Source organism: Ranitomeya variabilis, chromosome 1 (genome assembly GCF_051348905.1).
Source record: "Ranitomeya variabilis isolate aRanVar5 chromosome 1, aRanVar5.hap1, whole genome shotgun sequence".
In the NCBI taxonomy this organism is placed as follows: Eukaryota; Metazoa; Chordata; class Amphibia; order Anura; family Dendrobatidae; genus Ranitomeya; species Ranitomeya variabilis.
Genome location: NC_135232.1, coordinates 788,887,881 through 788,903,304, shown reverse-complemented (window position 1 = coordinate 788,903,304; position 15,424 = coordinate 788,887,881). Strand labels below are relative to the sequence as shown.

General features: G+C 48.0%; 1 protein-coding gene across 1 annotated transcript in view; it reads left to right on the top strand.

Annotated features, from left to right (window-relative positions):
* The window catches only part of LOC143784564 (beta-1,4-galactosyltransferase 1-like), a 356,101-nt gene that overhangs the window by 230,402 nt on the left and 110,275 nt on the right, over positions 1–15,424 (top strand). The window contains exon 4 of the mRNA XM_077272989.1: positions 380–567. Within this exon, the coding sequence (XP_077129104.1) occupies positions 380–567 (188 nt within the window). The remainder of the gene's footprint in view (positions 1–379; positions 568–15,424) is intronic.

Genomic DNA, 15,424 nt, shown 5'->3' with positions numbered 1-15,424 from the left:
TGTATGGGAGTGCTATTCTCTTATATCGCAGGTCAGTTAAAAGACGTATTGGCGGTCATTGCTCTTGCATCAAAGACAACTGTTCCAAATATGATGTAATGGTATGTAATATGTTGGGAAAGGGTTCATTAATAACTCTGGAGCATCTTTTCCAAGACATAAACGTTGCATTGTTTCTTTTTTCTTCTGCAAAGGTATAAATTGGCAATTCAGTGTTGCTATTTTTAATAATTCCCTGTTGTAGATGCCCCATCAGCACATTGATTTCTACTCTGAACTGAACTTTATGCATTATATTGTGTATTATCTTAATTTAACTAGTAATGTTACATGTTACATAATGGCACAAATATGACAAATATATTTTTGGTTTAAACAGAGTAAAAATACAACTTTCAACAGAGCAAAGCTGATGAATGTTGGGTATGCAGAGGCCATAAAAGATTACGATTATAATTGCTTCATCTTCAGTGATGTTGATATTATTCCTATGAACGACAGGAATTTATACAGATGCTCCAAAAATCCAAGACATATGGCTAATTCTTTGGACAAGTTCAATTTTAGGTAAACTTGCTAACTTACATTTGCGTTTGTCCTTTGCTAGTTATCCAATATCAATTTATGGAGATGTTGAATCTTTGCTCACTTTACTGTTTTATTGTTTTTTTCAACCTCTTCCCGAAAGGGCCAATTTTCTTTTTTGCGCTTTCATTTTATTTTATTTATTTTTTCCATGGAATGAATTGCAGTCTTGAATAACAACAGTTATATAACCATATAATGAACTCAAAAATAGGAAAAATAATCCAATTGAGGTGAAGTGGCTAAAATAAAAAATTGCCATTGTTTTTTCTGTTTTGTCGTCACAAGGTTAAGTATGTAAAAATGATCTCGCAATCATGATTCGCCAGGCCTGTACAATTATGATGATTCTAAACTGATAAAGTTTATACACATTTTGAAATGATTAAAAATTATGTGCCTGCAGTAAACTCCCAGCCCTCTCCCTCCAACCTGTGTAAGGGTATGTGCACACGTTGCAGATTCGTGTGCAGACTTTTCTGTGCAGATTCAGGGCGTTTTACCTGCAGATTACCTGTGGATTTACCATGTTTTTTGTGTGGATTTCACATGCGTTTTCACATCTGCGGATTCCAATTATGGAACAGGTATAAAACGCTGCGGAATCCGCACAAAGAATTGACTTGCTGTGGAAAATAAACTGCAGCGATTCCACGCTGTGTTTTCCACAGCATGTGCACTGCGGATTTGCATTTCCATATGTTTACATGGTACTGTACAATGCATGGAAAACTGCTGTGAATCCGCAGCCAAATACGTAACGTTTGCATAGACCCTTACTGTTTCTGATTTCACAAACATCTCCCAGCATTGATGTTCTCCTCCACTTTGTTCTGTCAAGTGCTGTGTGTGTTAACTGCCCTCTTCCATCACTCCTGTGTCTTTCTGCCTGATTTTCCAACCTTCCCCTAACATTCTCCTCTTACCCCAGTGTGAAGATATGAGGTTTTGTGTTGTAATAGGCAGGTTAGCGATGCAACTATCTTTTATTCCTTACGTCCATGGTTGTGCAACAAATCCAGGTAGATGGCCAAAGTACAATGTCCTCAGTCCCTAAGTTCCCAACCTGGGATTGATAGTTCTACTGCCCCCGTACCAGGTAATACCCACTGTCTCCCAACTTTTGGTTGGCCCACACTTTTGGTATCTGCAGCTGGTATATTGTGCAGTTACAGCCTATGTTCCTCCAGACAATGAAAATCATGATCATAGCGCATGGATACCCCTCCAGCCAACAATCTATCTCCAAACTCCATAGGCCATCCTTCCATGTCCTCCAGGATGCCATCCCTGAGTCTCTCCCTTCAAAGTAACTCTCCCCTCCCTGACTAAAACATGTGGCTCCTTTCCCTTTCCTGAATGGGCAGAAGCATACACACCCTCCCCCTTAAACATTTGCTGTCAGCTCAAAGAATGAAGAATATCACAGCATCTCATCACCTGAGCTTGCAGGTGAGACCCCCTGTAATGACGGCTCCTCTAGGTTTACTTTGCCCATCCACACAATGGGCCTAGTTGCTGGAAGCACAATGGCTTGAGACCCTGAGATACAGATGAGATTAAAAAAAGAATTGCCTTCCATTTACCTTTAGCAATCTCCTGTTTGGCTTTAAAGAAGTTGTCCACTACTATAACCTTTTTTTTTTTTTTTCATAAATCTTGCTATTATGTGCCACTGAAAACATCTACTGTGTTTATTTTAGCAATATTACCTTTTATCATGCTGTAGCAGCCCACTTTAGTGCTGGATTCAGCTCTCATGGGGTTAATCGACAACTTCCTTTCTCCTGAGTCATTGTGCTCTAATACTACAAGTTCCATGATGCATTGCACTGCTACTAAGCCTGAACCTAGCACACCCACTCCAAAACACACCCCAACCCCTCCCTCCTCTCCCCCCTCTAGCTTCAAACAGATTTGTGATGTCATTTCTGTCCAACCTCCTCTTTTACATTTGTCCAACCCACACTCCATTACACACAGATAGAGGGAGGGATAGATAGATAGATAGATAGATAGATAGATAGATAGATAGATAGATAGATAGATAGATAGATAGATAGATACATACAGATATATGTCTATTTCCATAGATATGTCCATATCCATGTTTCTAAACCCCTTCACCCCTGGAGCTTTTTTGTTTTCGTTTATCGCTCCCCTTCTATCCAGAGCCATAATTTTTCCGTCAATATGGCCATGTGAGGGCTTATCTTTTGCGGGACAAGTTCTACTTTTGAACGACACCATTGGTTTTACCATGTCGTGTAGCAGAAAATGTGAAAAAAATTCAAAGTGCAATGAAATGGCAAAAAAAGTGCAATCCCACACTTGTTTTTTGCTTGGCTTTTTTGCTCGGTTCCCTAAATGCTAAGGCTGTGTGCACACATTGTGGATTTGATTGCAGATCCGCAGCGTTTTTTGCCGAACTGAATTGCATCAAATCCGCAGTGTAGTGCACAACCAATGTAAGTCAATGGGAGCCGCAGACTTGTTGTGCACATGCTGCGGAAAAGGCCGCACCGAAACGCAGCTTTTTTTTCTCGCAGCATGTCACTTCTTTTGTGCGGAACTGCAGCGTTTCTGCACCTTTAGGCTATGTGCACACTCTGCGGCGTGCTCTGCAGGTTCTCCCGCAGTGGAATTGATAAATCTGCAGGGCAAAACTGCTGCGGTTATCCCTGCAGATTTATTGCGGTTTGTTCCGCTATTTCCGCTGCGGGTTTCCGCCTATACTATTGATGCTGCATATGCAGCAATATGCAGCATCAATAGTAATGTAAAAAATAATAAAAATTGGCTATACTCACCCTCTGACGTCGCGATCTCCTCGGCGCTGCACCCGGCGGTCCAGTTCCAAAGATGCTGTGCCGAGAAGGACCTTCGTGACGTCACGGTCATGTGACCCAGGCGTCATCACGGTCATGTGACCGCGACGTCACCACAGGTCCTGCTCGCACACCAACCCTGATACCGGACGGCCGCGTGCAGCGCTGAGAGGTGAGTATAGCATCATAATTGCATCAACACTGCACCAAAAACTGCATCAAAACTGAGCAAAAACCGCACCAAAATCGCACCAAAAACTCCATCAAAACCACACCAAAACCACACTAAGAACTGCATCAAAAACGCACCAAGAACTGCATCAAAACCGCACCAAAAACTGCATCAATACCGCACCAAAACTGCAAACTGCACCAAAACTGCGAAACTGCACCAGGTTTTGATGCAGTTTTTGGTGCAGTTTTGATGCAGTTTTTGGTGCAGTTTTGATGCTTTTTTTTGGTGCGGTTTATGCGCGGTTTTAATGCCGTTTTTGGAAATAAGTAAATAAACGGAAAATGTGCATGATTTGAATGGAAACATGCATGAAAAAACGGATTCCAAGGCCGGATTCATCATTTCACAGCTCAGTTTCATAGTTTTTTTGCCACAAAAAAACGCATGCGTTTATTTGCGGCAAAAAAATGCATTGCTGTCTATGTAAACGCATGCGTTTTTAAGCACATGCATTTGTTTGCATTAAAAACGCATGCGTTTTTATAGAAAAAACCAGAAAAAACACTGAAACACCACCCACCACCATCAGGGTGATAAAGGGATCCAAACCCTAACCCTACCCCTAACCTCACCCCTAACCGTTTAATGAACATTTTCTGACATAGTGCCACGATATTTCAGTGCCACATATATAAGTGCCACGTATGTAAGTGCCACGTGCCACGTATATACGTGCCACGTATGTAAGTGCCATGTATGTAAGTGCCACGTGCCACGTATATAAGTGCCACGTATGTAAGTGCCACGTGCCACGTATGTAAGTGCCACGTATGTAAGTGCCACGTATGTAAGTGCCACGTATTTCAGTGCCACGTATATAAGTGCCACGTATATAAGTGCCACGTATATAAGTGCCACGTATATAAGTGCCACGTATTTCAGTGCCACGTATTTCAGTGCCACGTATTTCAGTGCCACGTATGTAAGTGCCACGTATGTAAGTGCCACGTATTTAAGTACCACGTGACACGTATTTCAGTGCCACGGATTTAAGTGCCACCTATGTAAGTGCCACGTATTTCATTGCCACGTATTTCAGTGCCACGTATTTCAGTGCCACGTATGTAAGTGCTACGTGCCACGTATTTCAGTGTCACGTATTAAAGTGCCACGTATTTCTGTCACGTTTACGGTTAGGGTTAGGGTTGATGTCACCGCTCTATAGGACCCTCAGTGACACACTGACAGGAGGCAATGGCTCCTGCAGTGTATCACTGAGGTTACTAAAGTTCACTGGTCTCACTTTATGGCAAAAAGCTGCGTGGGAACTTTCTCATACAGCATGCCATAAAGTGAGACTAGGGACTATTTTCTCACAGGGGCGTAGGAATACATTGTGGGGAATACATTGTGGAAGGATACCTTCCTCCCCTCATTGTCTTCCTGGAACCCCTGGTGAGTGGTTGCATCAGCAGATGCTCCAGCTCTCCACGGGAGATCGTCGAGGGACACTCATTTTAATTGGATTTCTGCGGATCAGGGAGTATAGTGTTTGTTTATTATTTTAATATTTTTTACAGATGACAATGGCTTCGGGGATCAAAGTGACAAGTGATGGTGAGTATGTAATCTATGTTTAATGTACTGTATGTCTATATGTATGTATGTATGTAATGTATGTATGTATGTATGTATGTACTGTATGTCTGTATGTTCTGTATGTATGTACTGTATGCGCATGTCGTCGCATGCCGCATGTCGTCGCATGTAGTTGCATGGCGCATGTCGTCGCATGGTGCATGTCGTCGCATGCTGCATGTCACATGTTGTTGCATGGCACATGTCATCGCATGCTGCATGTCGCATGTCGTCGCATGGCGCATGTCATCGCATGGCGCATGTCGTCCCATGTCGTCGCATGGCGCATGTCATTGCATGGTACATGTCGCATGCCGTCGCATGGCGCATGTTGCCGCATGGTGAGTGTCGTTGCATGGTGCATGTCGCCGCATGGTGCATGTCGCATGTTGTCGCATGGCGCATGTCGCATGTTGTCGCATGGCGCATGTCATCGCATGGCGCATGTCGTCCCATGTCGTCGCATGGCGCATGTCATTGCATGGTACATGTCGCATGCCGTCGCATGGCGCATGTTGCGTGTCGTTGCATGGTGCATGTCGCCGCATGGTGCATGTTGTCGCATGGCGTCGCATGGTGAGTGTCGTCGCATGTAGTGTGTTGTATGTATGTATGTATGTATGTATTGTATATGTGTATTTTTTTTTTTTTTTTACATTCAACACATTAGCCGGATGATGGGACTACTACTGTCCCATCATTGGCTAATGTGTCACTCACTGCCACTGTAGCAGGCAGAGCCCGATGGGACTTGTTGTCCCATCGGACGATGCCTGCACACAGAGACAGACAGACACACACACACACACCACCCCCCAGCACATACCGGTCCGCACAGCGCCGGGGACCGGGACCGCAAAGCACCGGCGCCCGGGACCGCACATCGCCGGGGACCGGGACCGCACAGCACCGGCGCCCGGGACCGCACAGCACTGGCGCCCGGGACCGCACAGCGCCGGGGACCGGGACCGCACAGCACCGGCGCTCGGGACCGCAAAGCGCCGGCGACCGCACATCGCCGGGGACCGGGACCGCACAGCACCGGCGCCCGGGACCGCACAGCGCTGGGGACCGCACAGCACCGGCGCCCGCCCGCACATCCCTGCCTAGCCCCGCCCGCCCCCAGCACGGCCCCGCAGGCAGCCTCAGCCCCGCCCACAGCCCAGTCACTCTTTGAGTGACTGCTGTCTGTGGAGCCTGGGGACACGCCTGCTACTGACGTCACGTCAATTTCCAGAGTCTGGAAATTGACGTGACGTCGGCGGAAATGAGCGGCGGCTGAAGCCTGGGGGTCACGTGACCCGAACTCAGGCACCAGCATAGCGCCGCTCACAGGCGAAAACGGCTAAAGAAGGTATTTACACAAATCATCAGGGGCCCTGGGGGGATACATAGGGGGGTTAATTGAAAGTAGTGGACAACCCCTTTAAGGTACCGTCACACTCAGCGACGCTGCAGCGATATAGACAACGAGCCGATCGCTGGAGCATCGCTGTTTTGGTCGCTGTAGAGACGTCAAACACAGCAGCTCCAGAACGAAGTGACGTAACGGCGACTCACTTATCGTTCTCGCTGGTTGTTAGCTCCATGTAAAACATTGCTGATATCGTTGCTTTTGATGTCAAACATGACGATACACGCCGACCTGACGACGAAATTAATTTCTGGACTTCTAGCTCCGACCAGCGATATCACAGCGGGATCCAGATCGCTGCTGCTTGTCAAACACAACAAGATCGCTATCCAGGACGCTGCAACATCACGGATCGTTGTCGTTCTCGTTGCAAAGTTGCTGAGTGTGACGGTACCTTTAGGTATACAAAAGATCCAGCCTGCACACCTTCCTTTGCTTAGGCCCCTTTCACACATCAGTTTTTTGCTATCAGTTGCAATCCATCGAATTTTGAAAAAAAAACGGATTCGGTGACTGATGCCGCCTGATCCGTTTTTTTCTCATAGACTTGTATTAGCGATGGATTGTGACAGATGGCCTCACATTTCATCCGTCGTTCACCGGATCCGTCGAAAATTGTTTGTCCGGCGGCCGGAGATAATGGGCAAAGTAAAGTTTTTGTGTCCGTCAAAAAACGGACAGCGACGGATCCATCGCCATCCGTCGTTTGCTTGAATGGAAGTATATGGCACCGGATCCGTCAAATGACATTTTTTTTTAACTGAGCATGCTCCGATTTTTTTAGGATCCAAGTAGCCAGATCCGCTAGTTGGATCCATCAAAAAAACTGATTCATCGTATCAGTTTTTCACAATCTGCGACAGATCCATCGATCCGTCGTGTCAACGGATTGTGACTGACGGCAAAAAACTGATATGTGAAAGGGGCCTTACTGTCACTGAATGGAAACATTAATTCCTGAGGATGAACTGACGAGCAAGAAAATATCTAATGAAACATAACAATATCAACGTAATAAACACAACAATATCAATGCACCGTTGCTTCGTGCTGGAAAAGTTTGCATTCCCTAGAGCCGTGGACTCCACTCTATGGGCATTAGTCCAATAGCCTTAAGTCCAGAGTCAGTTCCCGGACTGAAATCAAATCCGAAATGTTGGCCTTCTGAAATATATGTTCAGTAATTGCACTCAAAACTAGGTTGGGGCGCATCAATTACTGCATCAATGTGGCGTGGCATGGAGGCAATCAGCTTGTGGCCCTGCTGAGGTGTTATGGAAGCCCAGGTTGCTTTGATAGCAGCCTTCAGCTCATCTGCATTGTTGGGTCTGGTGTCACTCATTTTCCTCTTGGGGTTAAGGTCAGGTGAGTTTGCTGGCCAATCATGCACAGCGATACTGTTGCTTTTAAACCAGGTATTGGTATTTTTGGCATAGTGGACAGGTGCCAAGTCCAGCTGGAGAATTTCCACCTCCAAAAAGCTTATTGGCAGAGGGAAGAATGAAGTGCTTTAAAATTTCCGGGTTGACAGCTGCGCTGTCTTTGGTCTTAACAAAACACAGTGGACCTACACGAGCAGATGACATGGCTCCCCAAACCATCACTGATTGTGGAAACTTCACACTAGGCCTCAAGCTGCTTGGATTGTATGCCTCTCCACCAGAGGTGCAGCTAGGGTTTTGGTTTGGGGGGGCAAAACTTCTCAGTAGGCCCCTAACTAGGTAACCTTGACTACAACTTGGTGACGCACCCTAATAGTGGAGAAGAACTTCAGCAGCTGACCGCACTACTGTATAAATATTCTCTATACAAAGACCAAGACTGATATTACCGACATATGGTCAGTGGTAGATACCAGTCCTACAGAACATATAATAGATCACAGCACAGTTATAGATAACTAGATGGCAGCCCGATTCTAAAGAATCGGGAGTCTAGAATCCATATATACTTTATTTATTCAAATGTAAGAATAATACAATTAATAAATAATAGTAAGAAAGAACAAAAAATGGCTGCACTCACCAGCTCTTGACAATTCTTGACAGTACGGCACATTTCTGATTGGTCGCTCGCGGCAGGCGGCAACCAATCAGAAAAGTGCCGCGCACCACGAAGGCATATATCTTTGTCCACCCTGAGCGGGTGTAGGACGCTGGTGACGTCACTTATCTCCGGACATTATCTCCGGACAAAGCCACGGAAGTTGGCACAAATTGCCGGAAGTAGTATTCTAGGCAATTATATATTAGATTTTAATGTTATCAGTGTTTACCTTTGAACGTTTATATTGTATTGTCCTGTCACCAGCCATGTGTACGATTATCGGCCGAAAGCCTCTCTGGAACCAATAATCACCCCATGTAAAGGTATCTTTATAAGTTAAAGATTCAGAATACTATGACTTTTATCATATCCTGAACAGTCAAGTTTTTTATGAACCGTTAAGGTTTTCTGGTTGAAGTAAAAAAAACTCAGTGTTTACAGTTTGAAACCATAAAATGTTGAAAAATTATGTCATTCTTGAGTATATCACTCAATGGTGCTCATAAACGTGTCAAATTTGATCTATAATATACTTTAATATACGTTACTTTAATCTTTAATATACTTAAGAACAGGGCCCCAGACATCACACAGGGGGTCTGAAACACCGCACAGTGGTCCAAAATATCGCTGTGCTCTGCCTGGGGCCCCATATGCTGCCTGGGGCCCCTGTGCTCTGCCTGGGGCCCCATATGCTACCTGGGGCCCCTGTGCTCTGCCTGGGGCCCCATGTTCTGCCTGGGGCCCCTGTGCTCTGCCTGGGGCCACTGTGCTCTGCCTGGGGCCCCATATGCTGCCTGGGGCCCCTGTGCTCTGCCTGGGGCCCCATATGCTGCCTGGGGCCCCTGTGCTCTGCCTGGGGCCCCATAGGCTGCCTGGGGCCCCTGTGCTCTACCTGGGACCACTGTGCTCTGCCTGGGGCCCCATATGCTGCCTGGGGCCCCTGTGCTCTGCCTGGGGCCACTGTGCTCTGCCTGGGGCCCCATATGCTGCCTGGGGCCCCTGTGCTCTGCCTGGGTGTAGGACACTGGTGACGTCACTTATCTCCGGACATTAGCTCCGGACATTAGCTCCGGACATTAGCTCCGGACATTAGCTCCGGACATTAGCTCCGGACAAAGCCACGGAAGTTGGCACAAATTGCAGGAAGTAGTATTCTAGGCAATTATATATTAGATGGGCATTTCCTGAAGGAAATACATGGTGCTTGAACAGTGCTACCAGCTTTACAGCAGCACTTTTCACACACGGGACTGGGGGGCGCGCTTACTTTTGCACCCGGGGCCGGGGGCGCGCTTACTTTTGCACCCGGGGGCGCACTTACTTTTGCACCCGGAGGCGCACTTACTTTTGCACCCGGGGGCGCACTTACTTTTGCACCCGGGGGCGCACTTACTTTTGCACCCGGGGGCGCACTTACTTTTGCACCCGGGGGCGCACTTACTTTTGCACCCGGGGGCGCACTTACTTTTGCACCCGGGGGCGCACTTACTTTTGCACCCGGGGGCGCACTTACTTTTGGGGCCGCACTTACTTTCGGCCTCCGATTTGGTTGGTGGGGCCCCTCATCCTCCGATTTGGTGGGTGGGGACCCTCGGCCTCCGATTTGGTGGGCGGGGACCGGCCTCCGATTTGGTGGGCAGGGACCCTTGACCTCCGATTTGGTGGGCGGGGACCCTCGGCCTCCGCTTTGGTTGGCGGGGCCCCACGGCCTCCGATTTGGTGGGCGGGGTCCCTCTGCCTCCGCTTTGGTGGGCGGGGCCGCTCGGCCTTTGATTTGGTGGGCGGGGCTCCTCGGCTTCCGATTTGGTTGGTGGGGCCCCCCGGCCTCCGATTTGGTGGGCGGGGCCCCTTATCCTCCGATTTGGTGGGCGGGGACCCTCGGCCTCCGATTTGGTGGGCGGGGCCCCTCGGCCTCCGATTTGGTGGGCGGGGCCCCTCGGCCTCCGATTTGGTTGGTGCGGCCCCTCGGCCTCCGATTTGGTGGGCGGGGACCCTCGGCCTCCGATTTGGTGGGCGGGGACCCTTGGCCTCCGATTTGGTGGGCGGGGACCCTCGGCCTCCGATTTGGTGGGCGGGGACCCTCGGCCTCCGATGTGGTGGTCGGGGCCCCTCGGCCTCCGATTTGGTGGGCGGGGCCGGGCCCCTTGGCCTCCGCTTTGGTGGGCGGGGCCGCTCGGCCTTCGATTTGGTAGGCGGGGCTCCTCGGCCTCCGATTTGGTTGGCGGGGCCCCTCGGCCTCCGATTTGGTGTGTGCTCTGCCTGGGGCCACTGTGCTCTGCCTGGGGCCCCATATGCTGCCTGGGGCCCCTGTGCTCTGCCTGGGGCCCCATATGCTGCCTGGGGCCCCTGTGCTCTGCCTGGGGCCCCTGTGCTCTGCCTGGGGCCCCATGTTCTGCCTGGGGCCCCTGTGCTCTGCCTGGGGCCACTGTGCTCTGCCTGGGTGTAGGACACTGGTGACGTCACTTATCTCCGGACATTAGCTCCGGACATTAGCTACGGACATTAGCTCCGGACATTAGCTCCGGACATTAGCTCCGGACATTAGCTCCGGACAATAGCTCCGGACAATAGCTCCGGACAAAGCCACGGAAGTTGGCACAAATTGCAGGAAGTAGTATTCTAGGCAATTATATATTAGATGACTTACCACTGACTTTCTTTCTGATGGAATCACTCACTTTTCCCATCTTTTCCATCTGGCCCAGACTGACATGACAACTTCTTCCAGCCAGGACTCTGCTGTAGAGAATGAAACAAAAGACACATTTTACTTTTCATATTCCAGCCCCATCACCATCTATCCCCAACCTGCACAAACTCCTCATCCTGCTGATACCCCAGTACTGAGCCACTGCTGCCATATGTGTCCCTATTACTGCACCTACTGTGTGGTTCTCTGTGCCCTCTAAATTCTAAAGCAACCCTCTACAATATAGTAATGCCAGGTGCAAGTGCCCTAGAAAAAAGTGCCAACATTTTGCCCCCTAGAAACCTAGAAGTTAATAATGCCCTGTGTGCCCCTTTGACAGTCACAATAACCTGAATTCACCTATAACAATAAGTGCCCACTTTATATTTAATAATGTCCCGAGTCTCCCCCCTTGCACAGATCCCCTATACATAGTATAATGACCCCTTGCTGTATAGTACCACCCACACAGTATACCGACCCCTTAGTAGCCACCAAACTGTTTAATGGCCCCAACACTGTATGATGGCCCCCTCACTGTAATCTCCACACTGTATGATGACCCCTAGATAGCCTCCATATAGTATAATGAACTCATCATAGGCCTCTATAGTATAATGCACTCCCCATCTGCAGACTCTACTTAGTATAATGCACCCCCATAGGCAGACTCTATTTAGCATAATGCACCCCCATAGGCAGACTCCATTTAGTATAATGCACCCTGATAGGTAGACTCCATTTAGTATAATGCATCCCCATAGACAGACTCTATATTTTATAATGCATTGCCCATGGTCAGACTCTATTTAGTATAATGCACCCCCATAGGCAGACTCCATTTAGTATAATGCACCCCCATAGGCAGACTCCATTTAGTATAATGCAACCCCCATAGGCAGATTTTATAGTCTAATGCACCCTCATAGGCAGATTTTATAGTATAATGCACTCTCCATATGGAGCCACTATAGTATACTGTACTCCCCATAAGGAGTCTCTATAGTATGCTGCACTCCCCATAGGCTTCTATAGTATACTGCACTCCCCATAGGGAGCCTCCATAGTATACTGCACTCCCCATAGGGAGCATCTATAGTATACTACACTCCCCATAAGCCTCTATAGTATTCTGCACTCCACATAGGCCTCTACAGTATACTGCACTCTCTATAGGGAGCCACTATAGTATACTGCAATCCCCATAGGGAGCCTCTATAGTATAATGCACTTCCTTTTGGGAGCCTCTATAGTGTACTGCATTCGCCCCCCACAGTCAGACACTATAGTGTAATGCACCCCATAAAAAACAATACCTGAATACTCCCCTTTTCTCCTCGTTCCTCCACTGCTCTGAGTGCCCACACATCTTCGGCCCGCGGGTGCCAAGCAGTGACATCATCGCACCCGCTGTCAGTGTCGGCGTCGGTGACGTCAGATGCTGAGCAGGGAATGATGGGAGAGGAAGTGTAACACTCCTCTCAGGGGGCCAGCTGTATCAGCAAGATGCCTGTACAGTTGAACCAGTGATGGCAGGCTGGGGGTCCACTGCTGGCACCGGGCCGCCCACCTCCTGCTTAGGGGCTCCATAGTGGCTGGGTGGCAGAGCAGGGAGATTGAGTCTCCCTCTTCTGCCACAGAGTGTAATTGTAAAGGTGCGATGTGCATGCCGATACAGTTACAGCAACGTAGCTCCGGGTGGGCCCCCTCAGAGCACTGGGCCTGGGGCAATCACCCTCTCTGCCCCCCTGGTAGCTACGCTACTGCTCTCCACTCTTCCTCCAGACTCTGGGACCTTCCAAATGCAAAATTTACTTTCATCTGAAAATAACACCTTGGACCACTAAGCAACAGTCCAGTTCTTTTTCTCCTTGGCTCAGGTGTCTGATGGAGATAACAGACTGTTTAACTATGTGGCCATTTTTACAAAAAAATTATGAGTAGAACAAGGCTAGCAGACAAAACAATGCAATGTATGCTTGCAAAGGCAGGATTTTGACACCACAGACACACCGGGCGTCTGACGGAGATAACAGACAGTTTAAATATGTGGCCTTTTTAAAAAAAATAAAATTTAAGCCACAAAATAATGAGTAGAACAAGGGTAGCAGACAAAACAATGCAGTTTATGCCTGCAAAGCGAAGATTTTGACACCACAGATACACCGCCGTCTGATAGAGATAACAAACTGTTTAAATATGTGGCCTTTTTTTAAAAAAAAAAATTTAACCACAAAATAATGAGTAGAACAAGGCTAGCATACAAAGCAATGCAAATTATGCCTGCAAAGCGAAGATTTTGACACCACAGATACACCACTGTCTGACAGAGATAACAGACTGTTTAAATATGTGGCCTTTTTAAAAAAAAAAATTTCAAACTCAAAATAATGAGTGGAACAAGGCTAGCAGACAAATCAATGCAATTTATGCCTGCAAAGCAAGGATTTTGACACCACAGCTACACCGGGCATCTGACGGAGATAACAGACTGTTTAAATATGTGGCCTTTTTTTGAAAAAACAATTTTTTTCAACCACAAAATAATGAGTAGAACAAGGCTAGCAGACAAAACAATGCAATGTATGCCTACAAAGCAAGGATTTTGACACCACAGACACACCGGGCGTCTGACAGATAACAGACTGTTTCAATATGTGGCCTTTTTTAAAAAAAAATTTCAACCACAAAATAATAAGTAGAACAAGGCTAGCAGACCAAAAAAATGCAATGTATGCCTGAAAAGCAAGAAGCTGGAGACAACAGATAGACCAGCCGTCAGACGGAGATAACAGACTGATCAACATGTGGCCTTGATTTTTTTGGGCCCACCAAAGTTGTCGATAAGTAGGCTATGACACTAAAAAAAAATTGGAGTACTAAAATTGTAAAATATTTAGCGCAATGATATGCAATGCGTGTGGCGTACAAATCCAATATAGTTGGAGCGGCCCCCAGACGCAGGGCGGCGGGGTACTCGGTACCGGGTCTCTCAGTTCTAGGAATGTCACGGTGGCCCGACCCGGTCCGTGGCCCTGCTAAGGGGCGCCCAATAAAAGGAGTAGGTGGTGGTGTAGGTTGCAGTAAATGATGAGGACACAGGGTTGCAGTCTCTTTACCTCTTTACTGAAGGCTTCGGCATCCACAATCCAGAGTACTGCTAACAGGGCTGGCTGAGACAGGCCGGTCCGAAGGCACATCCAGATTTCTCTTTGCAGGTGGAAATCAGTAACCTTCCTACTAGCGCCTGGGTGTTGTAGTACCTCCCTGCTGAGCACCACGGGATAGTCCTCACAACTGTTGTGTATGTTTCTGTTCTTTCTCTCCGTCCCCCAGATGATAGGGCTAGGACGCACCCGTATGACGGGGTAGGCCTGGAGTTATTTTATAGGGACCCTAGGGATGCCCCTCTCCCACGGTTGCCTCCGTTGTCTTCATTAGGTGTAAAAGGTGAGACAGCCAACCTAAAGTTAACTGCCCTGCCGTAGTTCAAAGTAATGCGTAGAGTCTATTACTTCCTCGGCGTTCCGGCCGCCGGCTACGCGCCTCAGAAGGATGCTGCCGATCTCGGGGCACGACTCCTTCTGGTTCTATCTCCTTGTGCTGTGATCCCGTTTCTCACTTCTCCACAATACACTTCGCTTCGTGTCCTTTCTTAGGAGACTGTCGCTATATGGTACTGGCACGGCTCCGTAATGATCTGTCTGTGTTAGGCTGCTGTCAGGATCCCACCCCTGACAGGCCCTCTCTCCAACTCTTCCCAACTGCTTTCTCCCTCACTTCCTATCCAACCCCCCAGTTTTATCCATGTGTGAGGAGTGGCCTAGTGGATAGGACCTTTTGCTCCCCCCGGTGGCCGGAGTGTGAAGTGTAATGTGTGACTGTGATACCTGGCAAGGTGAACTCTTTTAGTGCAATCAGACGTACCATCACTCCCCATGGTGGAAGAGCAACGTTACTGCAACGACCAGACTCTGGGCGCTGCATAACAACTGTAGCTAAATATTTTTGGGCCAGCTACAGGTTTTTGGGGCAGCAAAATGGTG